At 44.3% G+C, this 21,303-nt stretch overlaps 1 protein-coding gene across 1 annotated transcript in view; it reads right to left on the bottom strand.

Annotated features, from left to right (window-relative positions):
* Positions 1–21,303, bottom strand: part of ttn.2 (titin, tandem duplicate 2) — a gene marked incomplete at both ends in the record, with an annotated part of 185,423 nt that overhangs the window by 7,749 nt on the left and 156,371 nt on the right. The window contains 4 exons of the mRNA XM_084442903.1: positions 14,428–14,722; positions 14,954–15,217; positions 15,412–16,953; positions 17,047–21,294. Of these exons, the coding sequence (XP_084299029.1) occupies positions 14,428–14,722; positions 14,954–15,217; positions 15,412–16,953; positions 17,047–21,294 (6,349 nt within the window). The remainder of the gene's footprint in view (positions 1–14,427; positions 14,723–14,953; positions 15,218–15,411; positions 16,954–17,046; positions 21,295–21,303) is intronic.

Genomic DNA, 21,303 nt, shown 5'->3' with positions numbered 1-21,303 from the left:
GTGGCAAGCTAAAGTTAGCTAACTAGCAAGCTAACCTGCAATCAAATTACTACTATCTCACCGTATCAGTTTATACCCCACATGCAGTTGTATTTGTATTCTTGAATAACAATGGTTCGAATGAGGTGATTCACTTTTTATTTTATTTTACATTTTACTGAAAACCAACGTCCACCATCCTTTCGGTTCGCGCCGTCACTATAGTCACAAATCAGTCACCTGTCACAAATCTGGGTAGCAATTTTTGAGCGCGAGGGACTACTGGGAGGCAAGATTAGAGTTCTTTGAAGGAATTTCAAAATAAAGGTCCCATGAACAATTGAACTGCTAGTATTTGGGGGGGTTGGGCTGTGTCCGAATGTCCATACTACATACTATATACTATACTATATTACTGTAGTACATACTGCAACTCACATACTATACTATTTAGTACGTACTACTCGTGCAAGATAAATGTAGTACTACCCAACGCCATCCAGTGAAAGTGATGGGCTCTGGCTCTCATACGGTTCATGAAACGTACAACAATATTGAGCTAGCCAGGCATTGGAGTTGGTCATCCAGCAGGCTCGATCCTCACCTTTCTGTATAATCCAAACTGTTGAATGGCTGTGATAATAATCCACAAAATGTTCGTCCTTTGCCTCGTTTAGCACCAGCTGCAACACTCCTCCAAATCCATTCTCGCTGTTAGCAGGGCTAACGTTGCACTTCGTGCACGTGGTGCTTCTCATTATTATTGGGGTTAGTGAGAAGCTTGTGCAGTGGAGGGGTTCTTTTGGGGGAATTGGCCTTTGGATTGTTATGCTTAAATTATGCTAGCCAGCTAGTTTCCAAGCTTGTTTGATAACGTTATTTGATTCAGTCTGTCAGGCTACTCAGTTAATAGACGGCCCCAGCTTTTAACTTCAGATGAACGTTTTTCGTGTTTTTTTGGCCAACAGTTAACATGACAATAAGCTTTATGTAGCTAGCTAGAGATATTGGCCCCGCATAATTTTAAGCCTGTATTTGTTCGACCTTGCAACTGCTTGCTAGCTATCTTATCTTACGCTACCTTAACTAACGTTAAGGGAATACCTGTTGGATTGTGTTCAGACATAACGTGGGATGCCTGGTAGGCTACTGTCGACTGACCAGTTGCTGGTTAGCTATAAGTGGCAGGATCCCAGCCGACCGTTGCATCCCCCCATACCGCGACAGAGGGTTATCAACTGGGCTGGGACTCCGCCTCTCATCGCTAACCAGCAACTGAGCCAATTGAGTGAATGGTAGTTAGCTAGCACTAGCTCGATGGTAAATTACACAAATTGAATAAATATGACACCGATAAGCACACAGATGCCTATGCTTAATCTTGATATAACTAGGACATCTACTAAAAATGTTTTTTTCCACCACAGATTTAACTGCAATGACCACAAACATGTAAGATAGGTTGGCGAATTACTGTGCCCTCAACTTCCACCAATATTGACAAACCGGAAACTGTACGGTGACATGTCACAACGTTTCACTCAAATCGGCATCTTGTTTCCGGAATAGCGTCCTCTAGATGGAATCGTACTAGGGACAATTTGGATGAAGCATGCTGCCCCTACTAACACAGTGGGTTGCAGCAACGTTGCACATAAGTTGTACTTAGGTAAGTTGCAACGTTACCATCAGGCGATGTTGTGACAACGTCCATCTATGGTCGAAAATAACTTTACCCTCCTAAGTCTAATTAGACTTTACTGCAACGTTGCAGAAACATTGGCAACATGGGTCCCTGCAACGTTTAATAATGTGACAGTAACGTTGTATTACAGTCCTATTAGGCTAGCAATCGGGCTATCCCGTGACGTCACTGCTTGCTGGTTCACAGTTAAAGTAGGCAGGATTCTTTGCCAAACTGCTCCTGTATTATTTATTATATTATATATATTATTTTCACTTATATCCTTCATATTGTACTGTATGTTGAGGTTAATAACTCATCTTAGAAATGTTATTGATTGTATATTTCCCTGTTTGTTATAAATTTAATGCTTTTTCATTAATTAAAAAAAATTCTACTAACTTTTCGGTGTCGACCAAGATATCATTTTTCAAAAGACGTTTGGGGTTCGCCGCCTACGCATGGGTTCGCCGCCTACGTCACAGCAGAGTGCGCACGCAGCCTCTAGGTAAAAAGGCAAACGAACTCGCTAGCCACAGTAGCCAGGAGCTCCGTTTCATGTAGCTAATTATGCCTCAAAGCTGCTGTGCTGTGAACTGTACAAACAGAAAAGGACAAGATGATGGCCTCAGATTCTTCAGCATCCCCTTGAGATGTCACCCTTTTCAGAGGAACCGCCGAAAGCTGTGGTTTAAAGCCATAAAGAGAGCAGATTGGGGACCAACAAACACTTTTTTGTGTGGTGCGCACTTCATCTCTGGTAAGTTATCTAGCTAACGTCACCTCGGGGGTTTTTTCTCATCAAATTACATTGATTTGACTGTTGGTTTAGCTATTTATTTGTTTACTTACCGGTAATATAATATTAAAGTAAATAGAAGTAACTCATAACCTGCACGCTAAACTAAGTTCAGGAATTGGAAGCCTAATGCTAGCTAGCTAACGTTAGCTAATGCTAGCTAGCACGCTACCTAATGCTAGCTAGCTAAGTCAAGGCCCGGACTTGGCTAACGTTTAGACAATATTGCAAATACTCCGACAAACTATTGCAAACCTTTTTTCTGTTACTGCTGGCTTTGTGTTCGCCGCGAACATTTGCAGAAACATAAGCGAACGGTCTGAGCTGTTAAGTTTGTGTTAGTTAACGTTACTTTAAATGGCCGCTGGATTGAGGGAAATGTAATTTGTTTGTTTGACTGTGCTGAATTTGAGACTCACATTGGGAGCTCGCTCGTGTAAAGCTTTCTAAGGCCATCACGAATCTTAGGCTTATTTTACATAGGCAACAGTCAAGGCGAAGCCAAGATAATGCTTTATATATTTTCCATTTGTCTGGAAAGTGGGAGACTGAGAACGATGCCAACCACGAGGTAAGCGGGGTACCATGGACAATAACGTTAGCTCGAAACAAAGATGGAGGCAGCTTTGTTGTATTGTTGGAGTTCACGAGTCAAAAACAGGCGTTCCTGTTAAAACTGCGAGTAGTAACGTGTGATTCACAGGCCTTATAAATTTATTCTGTGCACTGCAGTGGCTAATGCCTAAACTAGCTCATGTTTCCCACACTGATGATTGACCGCATGTGTCCTGGGCAGATGCCGGCAGAGAATTTAAAAAAAAAGAATAGTATAGAATAGACGTGTCACTAATTACTTATCGGCTGTAATGACTTGTTGAATTGTTCAGTTTTAGTCGCTTCTTCCCCTCTGCCTACTTTCCCATAGGGTCCTTATGTGTTTATAACCTTAATATTTTTTGTTTATTGGGCAGACTGTATTGCAGCGTGGAGTTTCTGGGGGAGGACACTGTCGGTTGTCCCAGTATCCTGGCTCTCCAAAAAGGATGGGGTAAGAACATGTTTGTGTGAACAATGTTTCTGATTGGTGTGCTACTTTTCAATTGAACAGGGAAGCGGGTACTAACATGCGGTAGTACACAGTTGCAGATGTGTTCCTGGCCAATGAACAAATTCAGCCAACGGATAAAGAGCTGTGTGGAACCTAACCCTGGCTGGGCGCTCCACAGAGTGGGTTTTCCCAAAGTGACGAAGGTAATATACTAAAGTGCATTCAACAGTCCCAAACGAGTAGTACTTTTGAAATCGAGTAATCTGAGCTAATTTACTGATATTCCACTAGATATTCCAAGCCCTGGGCAGCCATTGGTCCCCACAATGCAAGCCAAAGACAGTATGCCAGGTGCCGGAGTTGAATGGCCTCTGCTGGCTGTCCAGTACAATCCACGTGTGCTGTACAATCTAGGTATGCATGTTTGTGTTGAAATGAAATGTCTATGCCTGCTGCACACTGATAGTTGGACTTTTTAATTTATTTTGAATACCATTTTACTCATCTTGCAGATTTTCCAAGCTCGTCCCATGTGAGTGAGCGGGGCCCAGACCCCAGGTATAGCACACTCTTCAATGTTCTAACACGTAAGAAATGGTTCATATTTTTAATATTTTTTAATACATCGTCTTTGGTCCATGACCGATGTGAATTGAAACCATTACCTTTCTTGATAACTTAAAGGTGCAGTTATGGTCTCCATGCCGAAGGCTACGATGGCGGAGGTGGCCGCCCAGCTGCAGGAGACATTAAAACATGCCCCTGCTAAATGCAGAAGGGTAAGTGATGTCGTTTTTTGGGGGTTTCTCCTACCCAGCAACACTGCATGGTTCCAAAGATTGTGTACCACTTTTTTGTGCATGTATGTGCGTTGTGTATTTGCGGCCATTTCATTGTCTTTAGGTATCTGCAGAAGTCCGCCTGAGCACAGCCCATCCAAGAACAGTCAATCTGAGCACTCCCCAGCATTCTGATGAGGAAGACTTCCCTTCCTAGCTGCCCCCCAGCCCATCTGACGCCCACCCGCAGCCCATCTGAGCACAGCCCCCCCCCCCCCCCCAGCCTATCTGAGCACAGCCTGTCATTTTTTTTGTAAATAACTTCATTTTTTTTTCTTTTCTTTTTTTTTTTTAAAATCCTTTTTGTTTTTAAAACTTGTTTATCATGTTGCAGGCCAGACATTGTGTGTACTTTTTTAATAAAATAAATTGTTCTTAACTGTTAATGGTGTTGTGTCATAACGTTTGTACCATAATTTTGCTTGCTGCATTGACTATGACATTAATAGGCTCTTTGCACAAGCTCCACTACTTCCTGACACACTACAGGCATATTTCTTTCCTGTCCTATACTAGTGGATGGAAGTGATTGATCAGGTGTGCTGCACACCGGATTCATCGCAGTTGCTATCCAATAGTATAGGACGGTAAAGAAATATGCCTGTAGAGTTTCAGGAAGTAGTGGAGCTTGTGCAAGGAGCTGATTTGTTTTGTAATGCAAATTATAAATGTAGCCAACGGAAGTGTAGACCACGTTGCAGCAACGTAACAAAGTAATATATAAATGTGTATACAACGTTGCAGCCATATACATCGAAATCATCACGGAAATCACAACGTTGTGTGCACATTGCAGGCACGTTGCAGACACGTTGGACCTGCACGTTGCAGCAACTTGTGTGCAGATACCGCGTTTGCGTTGCATGCACGTTTAACTTGACGTTGAGTGGACCATACAAAAGTCTAAATTGCACGTTTCTGCAACATTGCTGCAACCTGATTGTGTTAGTAGGGGCATCTGGCGTACTGTATAGTAGGTACTACATACATAGTATGGACATTCGGACAAGGCCCATTGTGAAGTGTGGCGTGTGAATGTGACAATAGGCTGAAATGCGTGTCTGAGACTTGGCAACCCTGTTAGGTAGACTCCCGGCCACCGTAGGTGTGAGGCACCTACAGTATTGTAATTGGGGGCCAAGCAGCGAAGCTGCGTAGGCCACCACTAAGTTTCTACCTTTTCTTATTTGGGGGCCAAGCAGCGAAGCTGCGCAGGCCACCATTGTTCTTGTACCTTTTCTTATTGGGGGCCAAGCAGCGAAGCTGCGCAGGCCACCATTGTTCTTGTACCTTTTCTTATTATTCTTCATCTTCCTCTGTCATTGGAGTCTATGGCAGCCAATAGAACCGTATGGTAAAAAGTTATGAAAATTGGCACACTTATTCATGACAGTCCCTTGGGTCTTTTCACCAAGACCCATGTACACAGCTCGAACTCTCTAGCGCCACCAACATGTCAAAGTTGGAGATGCATTTGTGCACACAACTTTTGACCTGTAAGCCCGATTTTCAAAAACGAGGTAGCGTTGGATTCCTTGGCTCAAGCCGAGTTCAACGCACCCCATGACATCATTTTCCGCCCTATTGGATTTCCCGCCATTTTGGATTTTGTGAAAAACACTTAAAATGTATCTTCTCCTAGGAATTTTCACCAATCTGCACGAAACGTGGTGGGTGTCATCTCTAGACCAATGTCTATAGGAATCATAAAAGGATTTTCGATTCTCGAAAGCGTTCGCCCGCTACAGCCAATCGAATTTGGCGACCAAGCCGCTAAACAGGAAGTGTGGTCATATCTCAGGAAATTGTTAATGTATCAAAGCCACATTTGGAACACTCATCAGGGAAAGTCCCATGAAGCCTGTCAGCAAGTGTCATCCCGACAGCTCGAACCGTCTAGCGCCACCACCATGTCAAAGTTGGAAGTGCATTTAGGCACACAAATTTTGACCTGTTAAACCAATTTTCAAAAATAAGGTACCGTTGGAATCCCTGGCTCATGCCGAGTTCATCGCACCCTATGATATCATTTTCCACCAATGGGCAGGGACGGACTGGGACAAAAAATCGGCCCTGGCATTTTTGGCCCAGACCGGCCCACCACAATCGACCGGACCCAGGGCTGGACTGGGTGAATATTTCCTACCGGGAAATGTAGCCCCAGTCAGGCCACTAGCCGAGCTGACGCGGAGAGATGGGTTCGTTTTGTTGACGGGGGGGGGGGGGGTGCTGCTGCGCGATTTGTTGACGGGGGGGGGGGGGGGGTGCTGCTGCGCGATTTGTTGACGGGGGGGGGGGGGGGGGGGGTGCTGCTGCGCGATTTGTTGACGGGGTGACAGGCCATTTGGGCCAGCCCACTGTCAGTGTAGAAAATGGACCAATGGGCCGCTGTCCCTGCTCTATGGGCCGTTCGTTAGCTCTTTTTTTTTTAGATCGGCCCACAAGTAGGTCCGGCCCACCGGGCATTTGCCCGGTACGCCACATGGCCAGTCCGGCCCTGCCAATGGGATTTCCCACCATTTTGTATTTTGTGTAAATCACTCAAAATGTATCTTCTCCTAGGGATTTTCACCAATCTACATGAAACTGGCTGTACACATTCTCTAGACCAATGTCCACAAAAGGATTACAGGGATTTTCGATTGTCGAAGGCGTTCACTCACTACAGCCAATCGAATTTGGCGTCCAAGCCACCAAACAGGAAGTGTGGTCATATCTCAATAACGTTTTGTTGTATCATAACCACATTTGGCACACTCGTCGGGGACGGTCCCGTGACCCCTGTCACCAAGTCAACACCTCGAACTCTCTAGCGCCACCAACCTGCCAAAGTTGGAAGTGCGTTTATTCTGAACCGTATGCCCGATTTTCAAAACTGCGGTAGGGATTCGAATGTGGCTATGGCGTGTTTCGCTTTTTGTCTTTGATGCGCTGGTCGCGCGTCCTGCTTGGCCCCCACATTGCTGCTTGCAGCTATATTTATTCTTCATCTTCCTCTGTCATTGGAGTCTATGGCAGCCCATAGAACCATATGGTAAAAAGTTGTGAAAATTGGCACACTTATTCATGACAGTCCCCTGAGTCTTTTCACCAAGACCCATGTCCAGACCTCGCCCTCTCTAGCGCCACCAACGTGTCAAAGTTGGAGGTGCATTTATGCATGTAGCTTTTCTTCAGCAAGTCCAATTTATAAACCTCAGGTGTCCTTCAATTCCTTGGCTCAAGCCGGATTCAACGCACTCTATGACGTCATTGTGGCCATCTTGGCTTCTCCGCCATTTTGAATGATGTGCAAAACCCTTAAAATGTATCTCCTCCTAGGAACTTTCACCAATCTGCACGAAAATCGGTGGATGTCATCTATACACCAATGTCTACAAAGGATGTACAGGGATTTTTGATTATCCATTGCGTTTGCTCGTGACAGCCAATCAAAATTGGCAGAAAAGCTGCAAAACAGGAACTGGGGTCATATCTCAGTAATGTTTAATCTATCAAAACCACATTTGGCACACTCATCCAGGACACACCAATGACATCTGTCACCAAGCCTCATGTTGACATCTCGTGCACTCTAGCGCCACCAGCATGTCAAAGTTGGAGTTGCGTTTATGCCAGTAACTTTTGAACTGTATGTCCAATCTTCAAAGTTATGGTAGCAATGGATTCCCTGGCTCATGCTGAGTTCAAAACACCCCATGGTTTCATTATTACTTCATTTGTTTGATTGCAGAATGAAAGGAACACTTTTTGTCTTCTGCACAATTTCACCAGTTTCTGAGTGTTGAAAGGCGCATTTTGGAAAAAGTCACACATTTTCTAAACTGCCATCCCCCTCCAAATCTCACAGCTCATACACATTTTATATATCAAAACGTTCACACGACTCTTGGGATTCATAAAATCAAAAAAGCTAAGCTCTTTGATGTATATTTTTCACTCTGTGACAGTTCGAATAATGACTACCCCCCCTCCATTGAAATCAATGGAGCCACGCTCTAGAAAATCTCTCTTCGCTCTAGAATCTCTAACTGTTTCTAACTCTTCACCTCTCCTACATTTCTGAAGACCGAAGGACATATTATACATGGAAATGTTCGCGTGATTGTCTGGATTCTGAAGAAGTAAATAGTTGAGCTATGCTATGTATACTTTTCGCTGTGTGCCAATTTAAACAACGACACCCCCCCCTCTCACTCTACCGAGAGGAAGCAACCCTACCAGGTGACATTAAGTGCTCAGGACTCACTCTACCAAGAGGAAGCAAAAGCTGACATTATCCACTCAAATCTGCGAATTGTGTTTGTAAGATCCGTCGTGGAACAGCGGGTAGCGTGTCAGTCTCGCAAGCAGCGAGTTCAGGGTTCGATTCCCGTTCATCGAAAATGCATTCTTATAATTATTATAATTATGCTGCTGTGGAAGTCAATGGCAGACAACAGAATCGTTGTCGGTCGCTGCTGCCAGTTAAAAGTTGTGAAATTTGGCTCACAGACCAGGGACTCTTGTGCCTATTGTTCAGAGTAAGTAATATGTGTGACTTTCGAAATTCTCGGAACCATCCTTGACCCTTGTCCAACATGTCGCCACGTCAGTCTAGCCTTGTACTTGCACCATTATGTTTCTACCTTTTCTTATTATTATCCTTTTTTTTCATTCTTTCTTTCTTATACTCTTCTGCCATTGGAGTCTATGGCAGCCCATAGAACTGTATGGTAGAAAGTTATGAAATTTGGCACACTGATTCGGGACAGTCCCATGACCCCTTTCACCAAGACCCATGTCCTCAGCTCCTACACTCTAGCGCCACCAACATGTCAAAGTTGGCAATGCATTTATGCACGCCACTTTTGACCCGTAACTCCAATTTTCAAAATCAAGGTGCCATATGATTCCTTGGCTCAAGCCGAGTTAAACGAACCCTATTATGTCATGCATACTATATTGGATTGTCTGCCATTTTGGATTTAGTGAAAAACACTTAAAATGCTACTCCTCCTATAGATTTTCACCAATCTGCAAAAAAATTAATACACATATGGATCTATCATATCTGGAGACCAATGTCTACAAAGGATTGATTTGAATTGTTGATATTCCAATGCATTTGCTTGTGACAGCCAATTGAATTTGGCGACAAAGCCTCCAAACAGGAAGTTAGGACATATCGCATAAATGCTTTAATGTATCAAAAGCACATTTAGCAGACTGGTTAGGGACCCTCCCGTGACCTCTGTAACCAAGTCACATGTTGACAAGTTGAGCACTCTAGCGCCACCAACGTGTCAAAGTTGGAGTCACGTTTATGCTTGTAACCTTTGAACCGTTTGTTCGATTTTAATGATTCAGGGATCATTGGATTCCTTGCGTCAAGCCGAGTTCAAAACATACCATGGTTTTATTATTTTTCATTCTCTTGATTGCAGAATGCAAGTTACACTTTTTGTGTTCTGCAAAATTTCACAGATTTTAGAGTGGGGAGAGACGCACTTAGGAAAAATGTCACACATTTTCTAAACTGCCATCCCTCTTCCAATTTGCACAGCTTATACACATATTATATATAAAAATGTTCACATGACTCTTGGGATTTGTAAAATCCAAAAAGCTAAGCTCTCCGATGTATAATTTTTTGCCGTGAGACAGTTTGAATGATCACTCCCCCCCTCCATTGAAACCAATGGAGCCACGCTCTAACTTGAAGCAGAAAATGACTGAATCAATGTTGTGTTTCTAACTCGTCACCTCTCCTACACTTTTGAAGACAGAAGGACATTTTATACCTCAAAATGTTTGTGTGATTGTCTGGATTCTATAGAAGTAAATAGTTACGCTCTGCTATGTATACTTTTCGACATGTGCCAATTTAAAGGACGACACCCCCCTCTCACTCAATCGAGAGGAAGCAACGGCTGACATGCCTTGTGGACTAGGGCGATTCTCCTTTGCAAGATCAGGCGTAGCACAGTGGATAGCAAGTCGGCCTTGCAAGCAGCAGGTACTGAGTTTAAATCTCGTACAACCCCATGTCAGATTTTCCTCCTATCTGCATGAAACGTGGTAGGCCTACACATAATCTGTAGACCAATCCTAGTCTACAAAGGTTCAATATGAGATTTGGATGTGTTCGCTTGTGACAGCCAATTGCATTTGGCGACAATGCCGCTAAACAGGAAGTTGGATTGTATCATAAATGCTTTAATAGCATTTAATTTAGGCAAGGCAAGGCAAGGCAAGTTTATTTATATAGCACATTTCAGCCACAGGGCAATTCAAGGTGCTTTACATGAGACATTAAAAGCATTAAAACAAAAAGCAAGACATTATAGACATTTAAAACAAAAGGCAGGACAAATTAAAAGCATTAAAACAAAAAGCAAGTCATTATAGACATTTAAACAAAAAGCAGGACAAATAGAATACAGGAATAAAAGTTACAGTGCAGTATACTGATAAACATAGCTCCTCTTAGAAAGCAGTGGCAAAAAGAAAAGTCTTCAGGCTTGTTTTAAAAGAACCAAGAGTTGCAGCAGACCTGCAGTTTTCTGGAAGTTTGTTCCAGATATGTGGAGCATAAAAACTGAATGCTGCTTCTCCATGTTTTGTTTTAACTCTGGGGACAGAAAGCAGACCTGTGCCAGACGACCTGAGGGGTCTGGATGGTTCATAGCATATGAGCAGATCAGAGATATATTTTGGCCCTAGACCATTCAGTGCTTTATAAACCAACAGCAGTATTTTAAAGTCAATTCTTTGACAGACAGGAAGCCAGTGTAAAGACCTTAGTACTGGTGTGATATGCTCCACTTTCTTAGTCTTAGTGAGGACTCGAGCAGCAGCGTTCTGAATCAGCTGCAGCTGTCTGATAGATTTTTTAGAGAGACCTGTATACATGCCGTTACAGTAGTCGAGTCTACTGAAGATAAACGCATGGACAAGTTTTTCCAAATCCTTCTGGGACATAAATCCTTTGATCCTTGATATATTCTTCAGGTGATAGTAGGCTGACTTTGTAATTGACTTAATGTGGCTGTTGAAATTCAGGTCTGAGTCCATGACTACACCAAGATTTCTGCCTTCGTTTGTGGTTTTTAGCATTAGTGATTGAAGTTGAGCACTGACTTTAAATCGTTCTTCTTTGGCTCCAAAGACAATTACTTCAGTTTTATTTTTGTTTAGTTGGAGAAAGTTCTGGCACATCCAATCATTTATTTGTTGAATTTAGGGCCCTTCCACCCTCTGGCCCTTCCAGTTGACATTAATTAAGTGCTCAGGACTCAGACTCAGATTGGGATTCAGCTAATAGGTTAGCGAAGGCTAACATGCCTTGTGGACTAGGGTGATTCACCTTCGTAACATCCGGCGTAGCACAGTGGTTAGCATGTTGGCCTTGCAAGCAGCAGGTACAAAGATCGAATCCTGTTCAACCATATGTCTGACTTCCGAAAATCTCGGGCCCATCCTTGACCCTTGTCAAACATGTCACCACGTCAGTCTAGCTGATTCCTTGTCTGCTTGCAGTTAAACTGCTTGGCCCCCACATTCCTGCTTGCAGGTATATTTGGTAGTATTATTATTCTGCCATGGAAGTCTATGGCAGCCCCTATAAGCGACTGGTAACTTTTTACGAAACTTTGCACAATGGAAGAGGATCATGCAAATAGGCCATGGAACAAGTCTCACATCAATTCGTCAAAGGGGGGCCCTATAGCAACCATTTGAAATGGCGAACTTTGAACATGCATATCTCATGCCCCATTAGAGCTAGAATCGTGAAACTTTGCATGAGCCAATGACTATTGCAGAGGGCATGGCTTTTCACATAAAGGTGTTCTGAACGGCCCAATCTAGGGACCAATATCTAAAGTTACATCTCAGCAAAAGTTTGAACAGTTGATTATAAGAGCCACTATGAACCAATGAATATTGCAGAGAGCATGGCTTTTCAGATGAAGGTGTATAAGTCCTGAACGGTTGGATGGAACACCACGCAACTTTGTAGCGATATCACCACACATAAACGGAGGATAACCCTCCATTATTGGCCCGATCAAACCAAATGGGGGCGCTAGAGAGCTCATTTCCTGTTCAGCCCTAACCACCAAGCAGATTTTTCCGAAACCTGTTACAGTGGTACCAGAGCATGCCTAATGGTTCATGAAGAAGTATGAGGCAGATTGGCCACAGGGTGGCGCTAAAACCAGCCACAATCCTTAAAAAGGACTACAACGCAATTGATTGTTGTGGCGCCCCCGTGACCAAATGGGGTTCATATTTCTTGTATGGGTAGGTCATAGCATGCTCTACAACTTATTGGACTCAAAATCGCTAGTTTAATTTTTTACGGCGATATAAGCGTTTTTCTACAAAGCCACCCATCGCATTTTCATGGTATTTTTTATTGATTTTCAATGGCCTCATAGTTCATATGTGGCTATGGCCTGGTCGACATGTTGCCTTCAAAGCGTTTGTTGTGCTTGGCCCCTTTATTGCTGCTATTTTTGTCTGTAACTTTTTATGCTGCTATTTTGGCCAGATCTCCCTTGTAAATGAGATATTGGATCTCAATAAAATAAAGGTTATTAAATACATATTAAAATAATAATAATACAAATACAAAAAAGGTGAAGAAATTGAACACAATGGGGCCAATTTGATGCCAGCGTCTTGGGTTTGGTTTTATTTTGATTCAACGATAGCAAATTAGTAGCCTAAGCCTAGCCATGTAAATGATTTGTGAACTAGTTTGATGTAAGAGTGAGACGCTCTGTCTTTCCATTTGTCTCTCTTCCCCTTGTCTTGGCCCTTTCCCCCATGCCTATTCCCAGAGAGCAGTCTGTATGGCATGTGTCTCGTGCATAATAAACCCCAATACAGGAGGATTCTGACTGCTGCCTCCTACCTTTTTCATGATCGCCACAATACAAACTATTACTTTTCACCTGTCTTGTGTTGCTTAATTTGACTCTTATTGCTGAGTCTTAATTTGACTCTTATTGCTGAGAAAAAATTTGATGAATCACTAAAAACACAGGCATTTTGTAGTGCTGATATCATGCTTTATTAAATCAATAATCAATAAAACTCAAGGAGGTTGCGTAAATAGACTACAATTCTAATTTCAATCAAACCAAAGTTCAGGACAAACAACTAATTCACTTTTTCTCTTCACTTAACACAGTGGATGGTTTCACTGTGGTACACTAGCTTGATGTTTGCCCTTAATAACTGACAAGGTGAAATTCTAAAGCTAACACACAAACACGCTGCAATCCTCCAAGAGATGGCTCTACCTCTGCAAACAAGCGCAAGATGGACTTTCTTTGTGAATGGCCAGGTGATGTTACTTCTGAAAGTTCATTCAAGCAGTCATTGGCCAGAAATAGAGCACAAAAAACATTTGAGCTCATTGAGTGCAGGCCGCTCGCACTTTGAGCATGTCATTAAAATGGTGGTATGACATAGTCAGTCAGAACACAAGACCTAGTCATGCTGCTTACATGAGGGTAGATGCAAACAGCACTCAGGGTCTTATGCTCATGTTACAATTCATAGGAGTACTGTAATATCACTGCACATAGAAACATACAGTGTATAATATTGTCTCTCTGATTTAGTAAACTTCAACAGGGAGCCTCTCTACCTGTTGAGGCAATCTTAAGACTTCAACTTATTGTTGAGGCACAGTTTAGTTTCAGGTTTAACAGGGTATTCGTTTCATGTGAAACTTTCTCCTTTTAAACGTTCAGTTTCATTTGTTTCAGTTAATATTGTCATAAATAACAATGCATACATTTTCCATAACCGTTCAATTCGGCTATATACATTATGTACATGTCACAGAAAAATGGATCAAAAATCCTAAGTCATAATTATCCAATATGGCACATTTTATAACAACTTTAGACTTTAGTCTAGTTTGGCATAAATTCATGTCAAGTTTGGTATAAAAATAGTTCATATTTACAAGAACAGAAATCCAGGTCTTTATCAAGTAAGATTATTTTGTTCAATTAATAAATAAAAAGGCATTGAAGGAGGGAAAGGGGAGGATAGAAATTAGATTGACTGTTTTTACATTGATCGAATACTAATGTTAACTGTTGCTGTGTCAGATCCATGCTCATTGAACAGTTTGAGGGTATACGCCCCAGCATCGTCCTCTCTCACACCAGTGATGATGAGTGTAGTGAGGTCCTCAAGGGTCTCGATGTGGAACCTGCCACTCGCTTGCTCTCCTGGCAGGACTCTTCCTGAGCGGGACCACTCAATGTGAGGTACTGGGTCTCCGGAGAAGGCGCAGGCCACAGTCAGGACCTTTCCTGTCTCAATGCTGATGTCTTCTGGGAGAGCCTCAATTCTTGGTGGAGAACCTGCATAATGAACGTATGGAATGCTTAGAAACATGATACTATTAAGAGCATGGCACACGGAGAGACAACATGTACTCAACATCTACTCAACATCACTGTGAATGAGGTTCGCATGTCAGCTGATTTTCGAGTTTAAATACAGGTCTATTTTTTTATAATTAAATAAATAAATTAAGGTTCATGATTGTTTGAAATGCATTTTACAAAATGTAGCTTTAAACGCCATCTCACCTTGACTGCTATGGCTGATGGCTCTCATTGAGGAGCCCTCAACATGGCTGGACATTTCAGTGCTGGAGCTCATGGCGTAAGTCTCTGAGGTTAAAGAGGACATACTGGACATGGACATGGTCTCAAACTTGACCTCAGCAATGCTGGAGCTGCTGAAGGAGGTCTCTTGCATGGAGGAGGCCATTTGGAAAGCCTGGGAGGAGAAACTCTCACGCTCCATCATGCTCTGCTCCATCATGACCATCTTGGACTCTCCGTGGATTTCTTTCTTCATCATCTGTTCTGATTTCATAAGGGAGGCCATTGCTGCTGCCTCTCTTTGACTTGTCATTTGCATTTCTTGTGTTTTCATTGATCCTGAAATGTAAGGGAAAGAAAAAAGCACCCATTAGAGACATGGCAACTACTCTAAGATGTGATGGTGTTAATGAATATGTTTGCTTCTACATGGTTCTTACCTCTGATAGCCATTTGCTGCTCAACATAAGATGTCACTTTCTTGCGGATGGATTGGAACACTTGGCCAACGAAGGAGAAGGAGCTCTTGGAGACTCCTCCTTCGGTGTTGACTTCACAGGTGTATTCACCCTGGTCATTGTTGGAAAGCTCATTGATATAGAGATAGCAGGTTCCATCAGCAGAACTATGGAACTCATAGTGGCTGCTCTCAGTCAGTCTCCTCCCGTTCATGTACCACACAACTTCTATCAGACTGCTTTCAGCAACACAAGACATTTTCACTTTGCCCTCACATGCCTCTGCTGTGAGTTGTTTTGCAATCTTTGGTGCCTTTAAAGGAGGTGGGGATTTGATACTTGGTGGAGATTTCATTCTCTTTGGTGATGTTATTGGCTCAGGAGACTTGACTGTGGGAGGAGATTTCACCCTAAGAGGTGAAGTGATTGGTTCTGGGGACTTAACTGTGGGAGGAGATTTCACCCTAAAAGGTGAAGTGATTGGCCCTGGGGACTTGATTGCAGGAGGGGATTTCACCCTTGCAGGTGAAGTGATTGGCTCTGGGGACTTGACTGAGGGAGGGGATTTCACTCCCTGAGGAGAGGTGATTGGTTCAGGTGACTTGACTGGGGGTGGGGACTTTACCCTCTGAGGAGACATGATTGGCCCTGGGGACTTTACAGTGGGTGGAGATTTCACTCTCTGAGGAGAGGTGATTGGTTCAGGAGACTTGACTGGGGGTGGAGATTTCAACCTGGCAGGTGAGGCTATTGGTTCAGGAGACTTGATACTCATTGGAGATTTGATTCTTTCTGGCTCTGGGGACTTGACACTTGGTTCAGGAGATTTCACTGATGGTTCAGGAGATTTCACTGAGGGCTCAGGGGATTTCACTGATGGTTCCGGAGATTTCACTGAGGGCTCAGGGGATTTCACTGATGGTGCCGGAGATTTCACTGAGGGCTCTGGAGATTTAATGGATGGTTCAGGAGATTTCACTGCGGGCTCAGGAGATTTAACAGATGGCTCAGGGACTTTAACAGTAACCTCCTCCTTGGGAGCAGTTCTGCGAATGGTCACAGTGAATCGAGCTTCCTGTCTGCCCATGGTGTTCTCAACCACCAGAGTGTAGCTGCCCTCATCAGAAGACTGAACAGATGAAATCTCAAAGATAGACTTGTATTGTGTTGTGGTCACCAGATGACGGGAAGAGGACACAATAGTTTGACCCTCATGCATCCATGTCACACTGGGTGCTGGTTCACCATCAATGTCGCACGTGAATCTAACAGACTCTCCCTCACTGACTGTCACTGACTGTGGTTTAGTGAGTATTCTGGCAGGCAGAGTAGCCTTCACTTTATGGACTGTCACCTCCTCAACCGCTGTGGATTGCAAAGCTGTCACTTTGGCTTCTGATGACGCATGTTTCTCAGCAAACCGTTCAGATGATGCTGATGAATAAGATGATGACAGGTATTCGGTTGAGGCGTATTTGGCAGACGATGCATATCTTTCTGCTGAGGAGTACCTCTCAGATGCAGCTGCATATCTTTCAGCTGAGGAGTACCTCTCAGATGCAGCTGCATATCTTTCAGCTGAGGAGTATCTCTCAGATGCAGCTGCATATCTGTCACTCGAAACAACCTCACGTGTTTCAGTCAACTTGGATTTTGTTTCTTGCACTTCCAGTTGTGTTTTGGAGGAGGAAGCTACCTTGAAGGATGATGTGTGGTAATGATCAGTCTTGGTGATGTCAGGGACAAATCGTTTGGGAGGCTCCTCATCTTTGCGACGTGACATGTATGTGGTGAATTCACCTCCAGACACATCCAAGGTGCCATAGTCTGAAGCTTCGCCCTTAGCATTGGCACAGACAACACGATACGTGCCGCTATCCTCTGCATGGCAGTCAAAGATCTGGATGGATAGAACTCCACTCATATTGGTAAACTTGTACTTGCTGCTCTCCAGAATCTGTTGTCCATTGTGGAACCATGTGATCTCAGCCTCAGGCTTAGCTTGGACATTCAGTGTGAACTTGGTGTCCTGACCACATGGGACCCGGTGTGAGCGCATTCTTACAGTCACACGAGGGGAATGGTCAAGGCTGAAGGGTGTCTGGGTTACGACTTGGTACTTCCTCTCAGACTTCAAGGCAGCTTTTCTGGCCTCGTATCTGGACATGATGTCAAACCTGGCTGACCTCTCAAACCTGGAGGATGACCTAGAGGATCTCTCTGTGGAGACAGGGCTGGGGGAGCGTGGACGTGTCCTCTCTGGAGTGGGCGACCTTCTCTCCACTATTTCTCCCTCAACCTCCACAGCAGGACGTGTGCGAGGAGGTCTGATCAGCTCAGAAACAGGACGCATCAACTCAATGTATGTGGGTGAGAGGGATCTCCTCCTTCTCATAAAGTGGGAGAGAGAGCGGACCTCTGTTGTCTTGGTTCCCTCAACTACTTTCATCTCTCTCTCTTGTCTGGCCACATGTCTCTCTCTTGTCTGGCCACGCAGGGTGGATAATTCAAAGCGGACAGGGCTAGCGCTGGGTGGGGAGGCAGAGAAGCCTAGCTCCAGCTCATCCTCCAGTGTCATCTTCTCCACCTCAGCTCTCCTCATGGTCAGGTAGTCGTCAATGGGCATGAGAAGTTCCTCGTCACTCAGGTCACCCAGAGAACGTCTCCTTGATCTGAAGGAAGCCTCAGACTCTGGGGAAGGTGAGCGCCTGGCTGGTCTGACCGTTTCCAAGTCATCCTGTGTGAGCTTTGGAATACGCCATTTTGGCCTGTACTGGTCAGTGATTCTAGGGAGGGGCATGACATAGAACTGCTCCCATCTGGAAAGACGAATGCGTTTCTGTCTCTTCTGGACAATCTTATCCATCTTCTCAGGAATCTCATACTGGTCTCTGAGCTTTCTGTACCACTTCATGTCTGAGAGAGGCACAAAATGTTTGATCAACATATCTTCACCCAGGGCAGTAGCATCATGCACACGAGGTTCAGGGATCTCATAGGGCATTCGGATTTTCCTCTCTTCCACAATTGACATCTTGACCTGTGTTTCCTTCGCAATGTCAAACTCGCCCTGGACATGTTTGGTACTCACTGCAGGCTTGTAAATATCTGCAGCATGTTTCAAGGCCTCTTGTGCCACAGGATTGAGTCCTGTGTGTTCTTCAGTAGTGGCCAGGTACTGAGCCATCTTCATTGTCTTGTCAATCTGTTTCTGAACATATCTCTGTTTCTCCTCCTCACTCTTATATTCTCTCCTTGTGTATGTGAGGCGCTCCACTGAAAGTGTGGCTTGGCAGCTTACAGATCCAGCAGAATTTGTTGCAGTAACCCTGTATACTCCAGAGTCCTCAATAAGAGTATCTCTGATGTGTAGAACATGATAGTCTATATCCTCTTGAACAACTGCAATCTGTGGTCCAAACTGTAGAGGCTTACCATCCTTCTCCCACTTCAGAGTTGGTGCAGGTATTCCAGAGACTCTAAGATCAAAGCGGACACTGTTTCCTTCAATGCACTCCACATTAGTCAACAGCCGTTTGAACATGGGCCTCATGGTCTCTTCTGTCACAGGATGAGGGGTTACTGTGAGGCGAGCAGTGCAGCTGTCCTCGCCAAACTTGTTGTGGGCCATGACGGTGTACTCAGCATCATCATCAAGGTCTAGGTTGTGGATCATCAGCTGATAGAGACCCTTGTCACTAATGAAGGTGTACTTCCTATCATTGTCTCCTGGTTTGATTCTTTGGCCAGCCTTCAGCCATGTAACATGTGGCTCTGGATGCACGGTGATGGTGACACCGAAACGCACATCCTCACCAATGTAAGCAGCACGGTTGAAGAGAGGCAGAGTGAACTCAGGTGGTCTCTGCATCAGTTTTGTCTTGTCAAGCTTCCTCCTCAGTTTCTTGACAGAGCGCCCAATAAAGAACTCACGGTAACATCTCACAGTGTCAACAAAGAGCTCTGCATAAGCACTGTCTTCACTGTCCTCACTGACGACTTTGCACCTGTAAACACCATCATCGGATGTTTCGATGTCCTTGACGTACATGCTGGCAAATCCATTGCTGTAGGTAATTTCATACTTAGGACTTGGATGCAGTTGCCTCGAGCCGAAGTACCAGGTCACCTGTGTGGTCTTGTCATAATTGTCAATGCTGCAGGTGAATCTGACATGTCCGCCTTCTTCAGCACATCCATGCATGACTGGACCTGCACGGATACCCTGGGCAGGGGAGGCAATCTTCACCTTGCCAACGGACACTCCTCTTTGGCTTCTGAAAGCCCCACCGTAGGCAACACGTGCTGCTGATACAATGGTGTTCCACTCCCTCTTTACCACTGTCTGATAATACCTTCTGTGTCTCAGTGTCTTAATGATCTTTGAGCTGATGTGTTCCAACTTCATCTTCAGCCAAGGATGCTCCAAAGCTTCGGAGGCAGTCATGCGCAGCTTTCTGTCCTTTATTAGGAGCCGGTCTACAAAGTCCATAGCTTCCAAACTGGTGTCCTTGAAAGCCTCGCTGTCAAAGATATACTCAACATTGGAGATATTTTCTATCATTTTGGTAGTGGACTCTGCAGCAAATGGATTAAGGCCACTGAGGAGCACGTATGCCAGTACACCAACTGACCACATGTCTGTTGCAGTGCTGACCATATCGTGGCGGTGGACTTCAGGTGCACAGTACTCTGGAGAAGTGAACTGGATTCTGATGTTGTCTCCTGGAGTCAGCAGTCTAGCTTGGCCCATCTCAATAATCTTAATATGTGTGCTCTTCCTTGTAGAGTAGACAATGTTTTCAGGTCTGATATCGAAATGACCATAGTGGTGACTGTGCAGGAACTGGATACCTTGACACACCTGCCTCATGTACCTAACAATCTCCTGCTCTGTGAGCTCAAAGTTTCCTGTGCCAAGCCGTTCAAAGACATCAACGCCCGAGATGAACTCGTAGGTCAAGACCATCTCCTCCATGCTCTCAAAGTACTCATGCAGGTACAGTAGATTTTTGTGTCTTGCTAGATTAAGGGTTTCAATCTCCCTATATACCAACTCCTGATCTGTTCCTTTCACTTTGATAAACTTGGCAAGGAATGTCTTCTTGGTGCTGGTTTCAACACAGCGATGAACGATACCAAACTGTCCTCTAGCCAGCTCTTCAGATATGGTGTACATCGATGTCAAGGTCTTGATTTTATTTTGTGGGGCCTCGTCCTTGGTGACTTCTCTAGCTTCATCAACTTCCTCATCATAGTTTCTGATAACTGACTTGTCTTCTTTTGTGGTGACAGGCTCGGTTGGTTGAGATGGCCCACTGACACCAAACTGGTTCTCGGCAATGACACGGAACTGGTACTTTGTCTTGCCAAATACGTTAATCATGGTGTAATGAGTTTCAGTGGTCTGGGCTGCACGGATCCAGCGGTCAGCTGTAGTGGGACACTTCTCCACAATGTAGTTGATGATGGGGCTACCACCATCATTGGCAGGGGGATCCCAGGTAAGAGTAATAGAATCCCGAGTGATGTCACTGACTTTGATACCCTTGGGAGGCTCTGGCACATCTGCCACATCAAGCTCAACTGTTTGCTTGTCAGTACCAAATCTGTTCTTGGCAGTGATAATGTAGTAGCCAGAATCCTTCCTTTGGACTCCCTTCTGGAAGACAAGTGAAGTGAATGATCTGGTTGTTATGACTTGATGGTAGATAGAGTTGGAGAGGATTTCTTGTCCCTTCTGCCAGGTGATTGCAGGTTCAGGTTTGCCAGTGACAGGGATCTTAATTGTGACCACATCACCACGGACAGCATGGACCGCACCCATGCCCTGGAGATGTTCGGGCAAGTGAATCTTGGCAGGAACTGTGGGAG

This window comes from Borostomias antarcticus, assembly GCF_949987555.1.
Source record: "Borostomias antarcticus genome assembly, chromosome: 9".
In the NCBI taxonomy this organism is placed as follows: Eukaryota; Metazoa; Chordata; class Actinopteri; order Stomiiformes; family Stomiidae; genus Borostomias; species Borostomias antarcticus.
Note: the sequence above shows the minus strand (reverse complement) of the source record. Positions and strands in the feature narration are given on the sequence as shown.